Genomic DNA, 16669 nt, shown 5'->3' on the forward strand with positions numbered 1-16669 from the left:
ATATTGTCTGGGTCTGCTTTTTTGCTTCACCAGCACTGTTGAGGGCTTGCAACAGACTATTACAGGTCCACAAAGCGTAAAATTGTTGATTTTCTGGACCTATACATAAGAAAAAGTTTGCCCACTGCCCCTGTAGTCCATCACAGGTGTAGTTTATGTAAGAAAGACAGTATAGAACTTCATTGGACACATGTTTAAAAAAAAAAAAGTCTTGGTCCAACACTGAAGTTGACAAGTAATTTTTCTCAAAAGGTCTGTTTCATTCAGCCTCTCCCATTACCACCACTTACTGTTTTCAATTATGGCAGCTAAGAGAGCTTCTACTCTATTTTGAGAGTATATAATAAATCTTGACTAAAAATGGCAATGAGCTAACTTTAACAGAAGCAGGGGAACCTAAAAGATGCCCACCAATCTAAATGGAAGCGAATTTGAATGTGAAAGTTGAGCAGTCCAGCCAGTTCAGAAGGTGGTCCCTGTAGAGACTCGTAGCTTGAAGCAGTGGAGCTCTGCATCATGGAGGGGTGATATAGATTATTATTAGTGTATTGGAAGACTGTATCAGTTTTTGCTTGGGTGTTTTTTAAAGCAAAACACACAAACATTTGGTTAGGGTATTTATAGTAAGCCTTATGAGATCTAGAAATTAAAACATCAGCTGTAACTTAAGTAATTGAAGAAATACATATGCAACCTCTTACAGCACTGTGGCTTTCATTATCTTCCAAATGGATAAAAGCATTTGTAATAGGACCTGCAAGGGAAACCACTATTAAAGTTTTATATGCAAAGAGCTGTGTTTTTGGTCTCCATTGGGCAACAAAGAGCTTTTTTTGGTGCCTAAGTATTTCTAAATCTCCTTTCATAAGGGGTCCATATATGTCCATTTTATACCGAATTCTACTCTTCCACACTCTGGAAAAATTTTATACTGAATTCCAATGTAAACTTTGAAGTGAGAGAATGGATCTAGATGCAGATCATTATTTGGTTTGCTGAAAAGCAGGTTTATTGTTGGTTTCAGTGAGGAAAACTTTGTGGGGGGAGAGATAATGTCTAGAAATCAAGACATCTAATATATTTGAACTAGTAGTACCTGATAGCATACGTAGTTACAATGCTTAATTGGAATTGTGCAGAACAAGCCGATTACAGTGATAGGTTCACAGAAGTGAAGGTAGGACCTAAGGTTGCCACTGTCTCAGAACCCACCTTAGAGGAGTCATGGCAGGAATTGGGACTGAAATCGACATGAGGCCAAGGAGTGAACTGTTTAAGAGAGTTGAAAATTTTGTGGCAAGACAAAATTCTCAGGGATCATTTTATTTATCATTCTGAAATTGGCACCTTACCATCTTTGTTAAATCTGTAGACAACATTCAGTATTCTCCAGTTCTTGAAGATAGGAATCTGTGAGCTGCTGCTCTTATAACTAACTGGATTCATCTTTGTATGTTTGACTTCTTCCACTGTTGAATTTATAATGGATAACTTTTTAAGGTAAATTATGAATGACATGAAATAGTTCAGCCATCCTTTAATTTCTCTTCCTCATTTACCTCCCTAAGTGTGCCACGTACATAATCCTGCTGAAAGAGACTAGCTTTGCAGTTAGAAAAATATTCCTTCAAGTGATAGTTTATAGGCCAACACTGATGTGGTAGTTTGCTTGCGTCTTTTCTCACAGTGATCAAGAAAAACATTTTCAGTGGGAAGGTGATAGGAGTTTTGAAACCCTGGAAAGCAGTTTCCCTTTTTAGATTTTTTTGTATATTCTTTAACAAAAAAGTCAAATAGGAGAAAGAGCCTTAAATGCATGGTGATTTTATTTTCTTTATAGGAAACTTTGATCCAAAAGCCATGAATAATTTTTATGACAACATAGAACCTGGCCCAGTTGTACCACCAAAGCCATCTAAAAAAGGTGAGTAGGGAAATGCCATAAACATCATAGAAATAAATATCAGAATTCTTTGAGAGTTCACCTCTGTAACTGAAGAAATTTCCATTAGAGATACTAACTTGTTCAGCATAAAAAAAGTTAACCATACTTTGAAAAGCACTAAAATTAGTAACTCATGGAATTATTGTCAAAGGTAATTAAATGGGATATACAATTTAATTTTTTAAAAAGAACTTTATAGCTAACATTATAAATTTACTTACCTCTGTAATAACTGTAATCCTAAAAGATAATTCTTATAAAATAATGAGAACTTTAAAGGTCTTAAGTTAGAATGTTAAATTGGCAGGTCACAGAAGAATCCTTGTGTGCCCAACAGGTGAACATAATAATAATTAGATAGGGACTAGGTGTGTTTTCATGAAAGACAAAATAAATCCTCTGTAACCAAGATTTGGAGGCATCACTTTTGGCTCTATTAAATAATGTTACCACTGTTTAATTGGCATTTCAGTGTCTTAAAAAACTAATTTGAATTAAATTTACATCTTCAATGAATTTAGATAAATTTTTTCTGTCCCATTCTTACTCAAGGCTCATGTTCTTTTATATAGCTCTCAAGACTGAGCTGAAGTATGCATTTCCTATCTTAATCCATTTTGCTTTAAGCAACTTAAGGGTGAAACATGTTAAAATCTTGTCAGAGTTACTACTCCTTAGGTAATATATAAAGTCTGTCACCTAAATTTTAGTTGAACAGTTTTCTAGGTATTTTAAGTATTTGCTTTAGAGGTTGCAGTGCAATACTACTACTACCATAGGTGTTTCATCTGATCCGCGTTTAAAATAGTATGATTCCTAAGAATAATACACATAAGAATCTTAGTGGATGACTTCCAAGTATTAGATTTGGCCGCTTCAAGCTGAAAGTGATAGAGTTATGTATCACTGATCACTTTAACCATTTGGATTAATAATACAGGAGTCTTTAAACTTGATGTTGCCTGAGTGTCTACTAAAGAAGCACTACCTATTACTAATCCAAGAGATAATTGATTAAGGGCTGTTATAAAAGAATCACCCTATTTAAGGGAGTATGTTGAGAAGTTGTTAACCTGAACCTAGAGGAGCCAGTTGATGAGCAGACAGTGTGTCTACCATGAGCCATCTCATTAACATAAACTCTCAGGTATGGTCCAAAGGGCCCACTGTAAATAAGAAAGACCCTCCGATCACTTGGGAAATGTCAAGATTTTTGTGGTTATCTCCCAGGAGCTAGGGATTAAAGCTAGACCCATTTTTAGGCAAGGTCAGATTCTTTACTTACACAGAATTTATGCAGTGCTTACAAAGAAATTTGTAAATACACAAGACCTGAAGTTTAATAATCAGTGACCTAAAATTCCACCTTAAGCTAGGAAAGAAGAACAAAGTCAAGGAGATGTAAAGATAAGTAAAACTTAACACAAATTATCAAAAACCCATTAAAATAAGAAAATGTGATGAACATCTTTATGCCAGTAAACTCGGCACTTGATGTGAAATGGACGCATCTACTCAAACTGAAAACGAGATGATATAGACCTAATAATAGCTGTATATCTATTAAAGAAATTGAATCCATTATCTTAAAAATTTTCCCAGAAAGAAAACTCCAAATCCAGATGATTGCACTGGTTGGTGAATACTGTGACACATTTAAGAGATCCTACCACTCTTACACAAAATCTTTGAGAAAACAGGAGAAGAAGGAAAGCTCCCCCCCCCAACCTTTTTTTTTTTTTTTTTGGTCTTATGGAGTCAGCAGAGCCCTGATTTCAAAATTGATAAAAGGATTACCTACTCACCACCCCCCCAAAAAAGAAAACAGAATTACAGATCACTAACTCTCCTGCACTTAAAGCAAAAAAATCCTTAATATTCACAATAAATAGAATAATATATCATGACCAAGTTTGTTTTAGCTTAGGAATGTACTATCAATCAAAGGAGAAAAAGCTCATTATCATTTTACTAGATGCAGGGAAAGCATCTGACTTAAGTCAGCAGCCATTCCAACTAACATGGTTATTTGCAAAGACAACCTAAGGTAAAGAAACAACTATTAGAACTAATCAGTGACTTTAACAAGGTCTTGGGATGGAAGGTCAGTATACAAGAACCATATTTCTATATACTAAGCAAACAACTTAACGAAATTAAAAAGAGAATTACAAAACCATCAAAAAACACATTACACTTATGAATAAATGTAACCAGCAGTATAGGCTGAAAACTACAAAACGTTGCCAAAAGGAATGAGAGTAATACACCATGTTTGCAATTAAATAAAAATTGGGAAACTTATTTTTCCCCTTGTTTGTACAAAGAATATCCAAAATCATCTGTAAAAAGAAGGAAGTTGGAAGTTTTGCCCTAACTAACCTTAGGACTTACTCTAAAGCTACAGTCATCATGGTGTGTTATTGACATAGGGATAAAAAGTAGATAGAGAAATGACTGTAGCTTTATAAATAGCCCAGATATAGACCCTCACTTAACACTGCCAAATTCTTGACCAAAGCAACCAATGGAGAAGGGAAAGTCGCTGGAGCAATCAGTGCTGGAAGAACTAGATAACCATATGGAAAAATTACCAGTTTTGATTCTTACCTCCTACTATACACAAAAATCTGAGATAGGTCATACACATTTACGTGTTGAGCTAAATTCTAGAGCTTCCAGAGCAAAACATAAAATATCCTTGCAACTTGGGTTTAGCTTAGAATTTTTAGGACCCAGAACGGTTGGTACATGAGCCTTCATTAAAATTCAACACTTCTACTCATCAAGAGACACTATTAAGAAAGTGAAAAGGCAAGCCAGGGGGCTGGGAGAAAATATTTGAAAACATATCTGGTAAAAAACAAACAAACAAAAAAACCCAACCTGGTACCTAGAATATATAAAGAACTTCTATAACACAGTAATAAAAGGACAATCCAATTTTAAAAAGGTCAAAACATTTGAGTTGACACTTGACAAAAAAATACATATAAATGGCCAGTAAGTACATGAAAGTGCTCAACTTGAATAGACCTTAAGAAAAGGCAAATTAAAATCCTGAGATTCCTGAATAATGATGGTATGAAACATTAATGAGGATGTAGAACAAACAGAATTCTTAACACATTTCTGATAAAAGTTTAAGATGGGGTGACCATTTCTTATGAAACCAAACATTCATTCACCTGCCCGGTAGCTTATCAGTTCGCCTTCTATAGACTTAATCAAAAGAATTTAAAGCCTATGTCCACAAAATGATTTGTATTAGAAGATTCATAGCATTTTTATTCAAAATAACCAAAAACTTGGGAACATACCAAGAGGCCATCAACAGATGAATGGATAAACAAATTGATATGTTCAAATCATGGAATACTACTGAGCAGTACAAATCAACTACTGTTAAACACAACATTGACCAACCTCAAGGACATGATGCTGCAAGAATTAAAACACAAAACAATGAATACTGTATGATTGTTTATATGCATCTCATAAGCTATATATTTATGTCAAAAAAAAAACCCAGAACAGCTGTTATCTCTGGGATAACAGCTCTAGAGGTTGGGGATTAACTGGGAAAAGGCATGGGAGGATTTTATGGGCTAATGAGAATGTCTTGATCGGGATTTGGGTTATTCAGGTGTATATGCATTTGCCAAAACTCCTCAAATGGCAACACATGTGGTTTGTGTATTTCATTGTGTAAGTTTTACCTTGAAAACTCAGAAATAAAAGGACAATTTCTTGAGGTAATGGGATAGATCAGCTGCCAGGAGCCCATATACTCCGTGTTCTAGCAGTGGTGACATTGGGGTGGCAGACGGTCACTCTGCCTGCTGTCTTTGAGACCAACACCATGTATTTGAGGTGGGGAGCTGGCGTTTGGCTCAGCTAGGAACGGTGCAGAGCTTGCATTATTAGGACGCTGTAATATCAAGCTTCAGCGGGCTCTCTACAAGTACTTCTATACAAAAAAAGCTCTATTCTATGGCACTTTGAATTCAAACAAATTTTGCTAAAGCTGATAATTGGATAGTCCCTCAGAGTTAGCTGTAATTAAATTCCAATTACAACCAACTTTTAAATTATGTAGCAAATGCTCAGTATGTAGATGGATTATGTAGATAGACGCTTGATGCTACAAAGTTAAGACAGGACTCCTCCCCCAGGCAGCATATCGTCTACCTATACAGTTTTGAGTAGACTAGAGAACTAACATCTTCACTATAAATGAATCTCTACTATAGAAATCCAGTTGAGCTTTCATTATATATACTGTTGGTGAGAGTATAAAATAGTATTATGTAACCCTTATAATTTTTAAACCTTTCACCTCTATTAAAATTTATCAGTAGAACTTAATGCTACAATTCCTTAAGAAGGCTTTTCATTACATTCCTAAAAGCTATTTGATTTTCTCTAGGAAGTCAAATTTGTTTTCTTCTAAGCATTTGCAGATTTTTTAACTAAATTGGCCTCTTCTAAAAAAATGTAGCTTAATGTAGATTTTCTTGCAGTATTACTTAAGATAAAGTATAAATAACTGGTAGAATTGGTTTATTGGTTAGAATAAATGCCTTGGAGTTATTACAGACATATATGGTAAATCCAAGTGGAATAAGGATGTTTGTCTGAAGTATGGTGATAAAAAGGAAAGAGTAAGAAAAAGAAACAGAAGGAAAAAGAGGGAGACCCAGAAACCTTTTTGGACTGACCTTTGTATTGAAGCAGTGCAGTGTGCATGTCAGCTCCTCGGGGGACTCAGCCAAGTCCTCCCCAAGCTGTCATTGGTAACACAGTAGTGAGAGCATTGGCCTTGGTGTCCCACTACTGGAGCGTGTGTCTGGGTAGTTTTGGCCACCTGACCTTGTTCGGATCTAGTCTGTGCACCAGAAAGGCGATCAGTCCAAATACTTAATAGTTTGTGTATTTTACAGGGCTGTTGTTAAGAGTCTGTGAGAGTAAGTATGTGACACTATAAAAGTGCTTTACAAATTTAAGAAATAGAACTTACTCTTTGGAGCCTAAGGAGACCATTTACTCTGCTTTTGTTTACTCTGATAACAGAGTGTTTAAGTACCGAGGCACCATGCTTAGAATTCTGGAGCAGTGATTTCCAAAGGTGGATTGTCCTAGGGGATTACTTCTGTGGGCTCAGAACGGATCAGAAAATACAAGATCTTTCTTTGTTCTTAAGGGCAAATGATACCAAGTCTTAATAGAAAGAAAGGACTACTTACTAATAATGTATAAATTAATAGAAACAAAATTCTAGCAAAAAATCGGGATACCTGCAGCCCATATTGAGTTCTGATTTTTTCAGTTACTGCTACTCCTACTCTTTAATTATGATGTACTATAGTTTTATTTAATTATGGTGTATTATAGTTTTATATTATTTTAATGGATTCTTTGGCTAGCCTTACACATCATGTACTTTCAACCTCTGGTTTTCTAATAACTGTTGCTTACTAAGGCAGTTGCTAAAGTATCATCTTCCACAGTTTGCCCTTACATTGACATTTAATTACCATCACTGAGTTTGCACTGGGAAGTGGGGCAACTGGTGAAATTAGGCATTGATTCCAAGTAAATGTAGAGGATGGAAAAAGTTCTAAGAACACTGTTCTGTATAGGTTGTAAAAGCAGTATTAAAAATGGCACTTACCCTCACAGGAGAACTAAAGGGAACATGAAGCAATAGAAAGGGTAAACAGGCAACCGTCCATGTCCCATGGGAGATCCTGGGGAGCCTGTCCACTCTTCTCATGGATGGCTTTAATCCCTTTTCTCCTGGCTTTGCTTCTTTTCATGCAGATTCGTCAGACCCTTGCACAATTGAGAGGAAAGCCCGAAGAATTAGCGTGACCTCCAAAGTACAGGCAGACGTCCATGACACCCAGGCAGCAGCTGCTGAGGGTTTGTACTTGTGTGTCCGGATTTTGTGCACAAAGTCCAAAGACACATGTTAGCCCATGTAGAGTTACCACAAGTAAAGGCTGCCTTCCCCCCCCGCCCTTTAAAAAAATTACTCTCTCCAAGTGACTGGCTGGCTCAATTGGTGGAGTGTGCGACTCTTGATCTTGGGATTTTTGAGTTTGAGCCCCTTGTTGGGTGTAGAGATTACTTAAAAAAAAAATTATTCTCTTAACTGAGTTTCTAAGGCTGTGCTGTCCAATAGAAATATAATACAAGGCAGATACATAAAATATTTCACCTAGCATATTGCAAAGTATTACTGTTTCAATATGAAGTCAATATAAACTAGCCAGATATTTTACATTCTTTATTTCGTACAACATCCTTGAAATCTGGTGTACATTTTACACTTAGAGCACATCTCAGTTCACACTGGTCACATTTCAAGTGGCCAGTAGTCACCATATTGGACAGATTGCTCTAATAATAGCTTCTAGAAAGCAAGGCCAAGTAATTAAAGAAATAACTTGAAATTCGGGATTTTACAACTTCTCACTGCAATTTTCTAATGCTTCTTGAGTTTTACCCTGGGATTCAGTTGAAATAAGGGTTCTAAAAATACTGTTTATATTTGAGTTTATGTAAGTATGACTGTGTAATATAAACAATATTGGTGAAACTGTTGATTTGTGATGTTTTTGATGATTATTTTTATGGAAATCTGGCCTATTAACCCATTTAAAAATAGTCTTTTAAGTCTTTTTTTTTTTTTTTTTAGGAATCTCTACACCCAACGTGGGGCTTTAACTCATGACCCCAAGATCAAGAGTGGCATGCTCTTCTGACTGAGTCAGCCAGGCGCCCCTAAAAATAGTCTTAAAGGAAAAACATATTGACTTCACTTTTCCTTTGTGTATAAATATGCATGTTTTAAGGTTTTTTTTCCTATGAGGCTTGAAATATTTTGTTATTTAAACAGTCCATAAAAAGACAAGATTTTACAACTGTCAATCAAATGAAAAGGGACATCTAAAATGTCTTTTGGGTTTTAGAGGCTTCAATTTATTTGAGAGCAGGAACACAAGCAGGGGGAGTGGGAGAGGGAGAAGCAGGCTTCCCGCTGAGCAGGGAGCCCGATGCGGGGCTCGATCCCAAGACCCCGGGATCATGACCTGAGCCGAAGGCAGACGCCCAACGACTGAGCCACCCAGGCGCCCTTAGAGGCTTCTATTTAAACAGTACTTCCCTGTGATGAAATGAGCAGTGTCTTACCAACAATAATTGTAAATTAGGTGCCTTGAAAACTTTTTTGATAAGTTACTTCAGAGTGACTTGATTCCAAGTTAAATCATCCCGGCCCTGAAGGAGAAAACATGCCCCCACCACACACGCCTCTTTGGCACAAGGAAGGGTTACTCTGAGGGACTGCGAAGGCTGGAGCGGCCCTGACAACGGAGTACAAGTTACCCTTGAGTAAGGAACATCTACATTGATAAAAGTAGTCTCCACCTAGAAGTGTTTCCCTGCCCCTCCCAGAGAGCCTTGTGACTAAATCAAAAGAGAATTGGATCAGTGGAGAAGGGAACTGACTTAAATCTAGGTAGATCTTCCATAACTGGCTTCCCCTGCCCTGCCCCCAGCATCTTTCTTTTGTCTTTAGCTGTAGATGGTATGTTAAGTGGCAGCTTGGCCCCCTTTGGGGAGTTAGTTTTCCTAGGTCTCTGCCCTGTGTGTGTGAGGTACACATGTTAATGAACTTGGTTTCTTCTCTTGTTAGTCTGTCTTTTATTATAGGGCAGGTCTCAGGCAAGAACTCCGAAGGATATAGGGGAAATTGTTTTTACTTTGTGTACAGTATTAGACAATGAAGAGGAGCCCCAAGTATCCTGTATTAGTTATGTTAAAATAGGTTGTGCAGGTATTTATGGAGTTTAGAAAATAAAATTTAAGGCTAGGTTTGGAGTTACACTTCATGAAGTAAAAAGTTGCCTGCTCTAGAAAAGTATAAAAGTGAGTTTTCAGAGCCTGTTTATTAAAAACCAACAGCAATATGGTTTAAGTGTTTACCTTTTAGGAGAACAAAATGCCCTGAAAACCAAAGAGTATTGTATGAGAGAGGACCTTTTCTGGGAGTGGCGTGGAGAACATTTTTCCTCTAACAGAAGGCTGTAACAGTTAAATGTGCTTTTTATTCTTCCATATTGTACAAAAAAGAAAACTATCAAGTCTCTGTGTTTTGGAGTCATGAGCCAAAAGATACAAGGTGGGTGATAATGGCCACTCAAATCATCAGTTGAGGCCAGAGAAACAAACCCATTCTTCTTTTTATAGTTCTACGAATAGGTTGATGAACCCAGTGGTTGTCTATTCTGTGGTAAAGCTAACATCTCCCTCCTGTTTCAGCCTGAGCCTTATTATTGCCTGTTGTAAGGTTCGAGGTCTAAAACTTAGTTCTCTTTTCACACCAGCCATTTGTCATGAAATACGAATTGCTAACCGCAAGTGAGCTCATTAATTTCCATTGGAAGATAGACTTAACCCCAAATGGTAACTGATTAAAGCCTTCCATCTTAGTTTCTTCTGTGACCGGTTTAGGTAGGCTGCCTACCTTAGATCTTAATCTCATTTGCAGTCCACAGTGATGATTTCCAGTGTTTTACAGGTAGATTTTTCCCAGCCTCCTGGCCATGCTCCAGATTCCAGGGGGAATTCCACCCAGATATCTTTAGCCTCCTACTCACTGCTGCCACTTTCAGTAGGGACTGTTCCTAAAAAGCAGGATTTACAAATTAACTCCCGAAGCAAAGAGCCTTGTTTTGAGCTCAAGGCCAGAAAGATGAGGATCTAGGAGGAATCTAAGTTTCAAGTATTTTTTTTTTTTAAGATTTTATTTATTTATTTGACAGAGTACATGAGCAGGGACAGAGGGAGAGGCAGAGGGAGAAGCAGACCTCCCTGCTGAGCAGGGAGCCCGACGTGGGGCTCGATCCCAGGACCCTGGGTTCATGACCTGACCCGAAGGCAGACACTTAACTGACTGAACCACCTAGGCACCCTAAGTTTCAAGTATTTTTTTTTTTTTTTTTTTTAGTTTCAAGTATTTTTAAAGAAAATCCTGAGGCCTGGGGCCACTGGGTGGCTCAGCCAGTTAACCTTTCGTTCAGGTCATGATCCCACGGTCCTGGGATCTTGTGGGGCTCAGGCTCCCTGCTCATCCGTCTCCCTCTGCGCCTCCTCCCCCACCCACCCCTTCCCGGCTCGTGCTCTCTTTCTCTAATAAATAAAATCTTTAAAAAGAAAAAATCCTGAGGACCCACCTAAGGTTGCGAGCATTTTACATTGCCAGATATAGACATTTTTAAAAACTATCTGAAGGACCTTATGATGTCAAAAAGGAAAAAATAGAAAAAACAATCTTTCACATTGAATGAATTTAGCTTTTATGAAAAACTATAGTCTCTCTCTTTTAACTATTCTGGGAGCAACTTGGTTAGGAACCATCGCAGTCATTGTCAACCATTATAATTAACACATACACACTGTGAAGCTGCAGGTCTCCCAGAAAGAGACAGACATCCCAGCGGATATTGAATACAGTACAGCCACTACTACGAGGGGCGTGTCCTGGGGGGCTGAAGTTGGGGGCAGAATTTCGCATGCTGCCTGATATTTCTCCTTCTGTTCATTCGGCTAGAATACAGTATAACCACTATCTATGGATAATGAATGAGGAAGGTAGTCTATCCTGGACTTCAATTTATCTTTTCAAACCAAGTACAATTTGTATCATAAACTTCCTGTTCTAGTAGTATGGACATTCACTGGCTTTCACCTTAGGTCAAGTAGGAAACTTTTTTTTTTTGTAATTTTTTTCAGTTTGGATTATATTTGGAAAAATTCAATCTCTTGTCTCTCTTGATCCTAACTTCCCTCAGAGCATCTAACTGGCTCCAAACAGAGTCCCCGGACACAACCCCGCGATGAAGACTATGAGGGGGCCCCATGGAATTGTGATAGCTGCACCTTCCTGAACCACCCCGCACTGAACCGCTGTGAGCAGTGCGAGATGCCACGGTACACTTGAACTCCCAAGAGTCCACGTCGACTTGAGAGAGAAACTGGGAGCACCCACTAGAAGAAAAGGAACCTTGGGAGTCTGTGCATCTGCCCGGCCTTTTCATTTCTGATTCCACCGGGGGAGGAGCAGTGCCCCTCTAGGGCTCGTGCTCACTCAAGAAAAATGGGGTGTTCTCTTTATTTTGTGTTTTTGTTTTTTTCCTTTCTTGACTCATTGCAGAGTGAGATAGAAAGGGATACTTGAAACTGGGAAAGGATTCACTCCTGAAAGAATGTCCACAGAGAAGTCAAGAACCCTTCTGTGGACTCCCAGTTGTTAAAGTTACTGCTGAGCGGCCCTCACTTTATAAACTAGAACTTTCAATCATGCTGTGACATGTTACCTACAGTTCATGCAGACTGACTGTGACTTCCCGGGGCAGACTGCCCTGGTCACAGCTCTCTAGAAAACCAAGGTTCCCCAGGCTTCTTCCCATTGTTGCCTACTGAGAAGGACAGGAAAAAGCACCCAGAACATGACTTTTTTTGTGGGGGAGGGGGAAGCAAAATAATAAGGGTATTTGTAATTGCTGTTTTCAGAGGTAATTTCAAACACAAACACAGTGGCTTAAAATGTGCTTTGTAGCAGTCAGGAATGAGGCATATCTTGCCCTTCCTTCAAAAGTACAATCAGAGGTGATAAGATCTCTTTTACTTGTACAATAATTCATCGAGCTAAATCAACACTGGTAACTAAGACCTAATGATGCCACATAGTAGATATAATTTTTAAGTTACTGCATGCTTTTATTAGGCCATTGGCTTTAAAAGTAACAAGTCCTTACCAAGTACGATTTTATGAATGACCTTCTCATAAAACTTTGCTTTGCCAATAGCACAGTGAATGTACGCCAAATGTAAATCCATTCCAAAATGCATTTGGTAATCTTGAGCTCAGCTGTGGTTCTGTAAGAAATGTTTGCAGTCCATAGGGCCTTTTTTTTTTCCTCCTTCCAGTTTTGTAACAAATTCACGATGTTTACAGCACAGTGTTTTGTGCCAGAATCCTTACTTAGCTGAAAAAAAAAATTAGCTGTTCAATACAGATTGATTTGCACATGTTAATAAACCAGTGTGAGGGAAATCACAGTTGGTCAAGATCATAAAGTTGTACACTGCATTACTTGGGAGGAAGAGAAGGCTAGTCAAGAAACAGGATTAAGAGAAAGGTGAATACCAAGGACTTTAAAACTAAGAACTGTTTCAATTTAACATATGGTATTCAGAGGTAATACTGAGTTTGTTCAACTAGTTCAGGTGATACTAAAGCACTCCTTGTTTATGAAACCCCAACTTTAGGGCATGAATAACTGAAGAGATATAAAATCATGTGACTCACTAGGGTGTACCACTGGAAAATTATGAATAGGACATTTAATGAAGGTCTCTATCACTGTTGAATTTCCTTCCTAGCTCAGAATTGGATTTTGGAATCTTCCTGTTATTTGGGTGAATATAAATAGCAATAAAGTCAGTAGGGCTTCTGATCCTAAAGGATTTTACCAGAGGTTTTAATTTGAGGACTCTCTACTCTCCCATACCGTGTGCCCCACTACACACACACACACACACACACACACACACACACACACTCCCTCCCTCTCTCTCTCTCTCTCTCTCTCTCTCTCTCTCTCTCTCCCCCCCTCCTCTCCCATACCGTGTGCCCCACTACACACACACACACACACACACACACACACACACACACACACACTCTTCAAGCTCTCATTGTATTCTACTTTAGAAGTGATATCTGGCAGACCTGGAAAAACAAGCTGCACTTAATAGTATAATGAAACCAAAGGCTTAATAACCCATCATCATTTTCCATCAAAATCATCTAATTTCACACTCGGCGTACAGCTTTGAAGACGTTTTTTTCCTATGTGGAAAATGCCCCCCCCCCCCAATTATCCACTCGTCTCACAAAAGTATGCGTGGCTATGTGATGACACTGATAAAACATCTCTCATAAAACTGTGGCCAAACTGTGAAAATAATGGTGAGAAAACAGATGGGCTTAAAAGCATTGACCTGAAAACGGCATTCTTTTAAGGTTTCTGTGACACTGGGATCTGTCCGTCTCCAGTAGCCGTCTCTCAGTCCTACTATTCTATAATATGCCAAGGCCTTCGCCTTTGTATGGTTTCGTATCTCTTTAGGGATGATCAACCCCACTTGGTATTAAGTAACAAATTAGGGGAAAAACATATATCCTGCTTGGTGTTCTAGCTAAAGGTTTACCAGTATTCTTAGATCTGCTGAAGGGGCAGCAGTTAACTTGGCACTTGTCGGTTGAGAATGAAAGTAGCATGTATGCAAACAGTCGGATGCTATATTAAAACCCTGTAGATGACTACAACTATTGCATGAACACACATCCAGGTTAGTAAGCTGTTCTCATACCCTAGATGCATGGTTCCAGTCCTTTGGTGATCTATCTAGTAAATCATCGTTTTCACCTGCCAGGCAAAAGAAGCAACCAGTCTCTCTGATAGGTTAGAGGGTGGGGTAGGAGACATCAGAGCTGGATTTTAAAGATGTTTCGTCTGTGTTCAGTTCTGGTTGTGCCCAAGTTTCATAGGCCAGCATAGGCTGTATTCAGTTTTTCAAGTAAGCAAAACTGTCTGACACTGACACATTTGGGAGGTTTACCTGTGTCCCCTGTATATACTTGCCCGTGACCGCTTTAAGCAAGAATTCAGTCCACTTTCAAGGTGCCTTTGCAAAAGGTCTCCTGGTCAGATGGATGTGCAGGCACAGTCGGCATCGGAGTGGGAGGAGAGAAGGCGCGCAGTGCCCATCTGCCGCCCTACTTCGGCTCTCTGGTTCCGTGGGTGCACTTTGTGTTTCTAGTAAAAAGTATTGTTTCTGAAAACATGACTAGTTTGATGTACCTGGTAACACATAGGCCTGACGATACATGTTACACTATTTCATGGCTTTGTAAACTGGGTTTTTAGAAAGCACATTTGCTGTTTTGTTAAAAGTACATTGCCCCTTAACTTTTGGAGTAGGTCTGCAGAATTTAAAGTGGGAATAGAGGAGCCAGAAACTTGCTACGCATTGTCAAATGTTTGGAATTGATAATGACCTTGTATGCGAGAGCAAAGAGGCAGGAGGTTTTAAAGAAATAACTGCATTGTAGAAAAGGTAGTTTTAGAGAAGATAAAGGATTGTGGGGAAAGTGTTGCTAATTTGTTTATTTCCCTGAACGAAATGGGAAGTGTGATGAGCAGTTTAATTTTTAAGGAGCTGGTCTCGATTTTAGTACTTTTTAATTATTAAAAAAAAATACCGTTTCCGTAAATTTTGTCATTGTTTTGTCCCGGTTATTGAGGGTTCATATCCAGCTTTCTGTGGCAACTCCGTTTTATATAGTATTTTAAAAGGTGACTGTAATAATGTCTTTGACAGTATAAACAAAAAACAAGGATATAAGGCATAGAAAATTTGTCCTTTGAAAATATCGGTGATGTATCCTGGAATGTGAAGATGTCCCTTCATAGTTAAATTTGATCTATTTTACTGTTGTAACCACTGTTCAGACTTTGAATGAATCCATGTTACAGTGTGTGTCTGTATATTGGTCGAGCAAGAAAAATGACCACTGAAATATTAACTATAAAAAATCAGAATAAATTGGGCACTGTCTGTTGCACCACTACTGTATCTCTTTGAAAGAATTAACAGTATTTTCTTATTGTAAAAGTTAATTCTGATGACGTTTTCACATTCACTAGACCTGCATTTTTTTTATTATTTGCATCCCCAAATATTTAATACAAGTAGATTTTGCATGGCTTGGGCATTCAGAGATTAATAGGATGATGACAGTCTTAGTTTCTAAAGCCATGAAAAGTTGCTTTGAGACTGAACAATTCTGAATTCTTATTTATAATGACACCCAATGTCCATGTTTCCCTACTGTAAAAGAATTGATGTTTCTTCATTAAAACAGCAAGAACTTATTAAATCTTGTAAATACCATGTTTCTTTTAGATTTCTGTGTATGCTGTGAATCATTTTGAGGTGAAATTGTACAAAAGCATCTTAAAAGGCTATGCATGCATCGTACTTCCAAACAGTACATATTCGGAAATTCAAAGATTCCTGCAAAATAAATTAATAAACTAAAAGCAAACACTACATTCTGCATCTTTTCTGTGTAGTTAGAAATGATTTATAGTATCAAACTAGTCCAACACATAATTTTCTAGACTGAAATACGCGGTCTCAAAAACATAATCCTCCATATTTCTGTTCCTCTATTAGAACACGTCGTAAATGTTAGATTTGGGCATTAAGTGTACACTAACTTTAAAAATTGGGTAGAAGGATATATAAGCAAATTTTATGAAAACGGTGGAATATGTTAGGAACTTAAATAATGAGTAATTTTCTCAATTTTTTTGTCATTTGTAGCTAGCTCCAAGTTGACCCTTGAACAATACGGGTTTGAACTGCATAGGTCCACTTACGTGTGGACTGTGATAAATACAGTACAGGACTACAAATGTGTTTCGTCTTCCTTGTGATTTTCTCCATACTTCCTTTCCTCAGTGTGCTTTATTGTAGCAATATAGTCTATTGATACATAGAACATACAACATATGCGGTGAAGCACTATGGTATCTATAAGGTTTCCAGTCCACATTAGACTATTTATTACGTTTTGGGGGA

The 16669-nt window shown here is 38.0% G+C and overlaps 1 protein-coding gene across 12 annotated transcripts in view; it reads left to right on the forward strand.

Moving 5' to 3' along the window:
* The window catches only part of TAB3 (TGF-beta activated kinase 1 (MAP3K7) binding protein 3), an 88332-nt gene extending 72144 nt beyond the window's left edge, over nucleotides 1–16188 (forward strand). For 7 of the 12 annotated variants that reach the window (XM_027608273.2, XM_027608275.2, XM_027608271.2 and 4 more), the window contains 3 exons: nucleotides 1841–1924; nucleotides 7769–7870; nucleotides 11806–16188. In XM_027608273.2, the coding sequence (XP_027464074.1) occupies nucleotides 1841–1924; nucleotides 7769–7870; nucleotides 11806–11954 (335 nt within the window). In that variant the 3' untranslated portion in view covers nucleotides 11955–16188. Of the gene's footprint in view, nucleotides 1–1840; nucleotides 1925–7768; nucleotides 7871–11805 lie in introns of those variants that run through there. The other 5 variants (XR_004819819.1, XR_004819818.1, XM_035725574.1 and 2 more) reach the window with 5 other exon arrangements.
* The last annotated feature ends 481 nt before the right edge of the window (nucleotides 16189–16669 follow it).

This window comes from Zalophus californianus, chromosome X, assembly GCF_009762305.2.
Source record: "Zalophus californianus isolate mZalCal1 chromosome X, mZalCal1.pri.v2, whole genome shotgun sequence".
NCBI lineage: Eukaryota > Metazoa > Chordata > Mammalia > Carnivora > Otariidae > Zalophus > Zalophus californianus.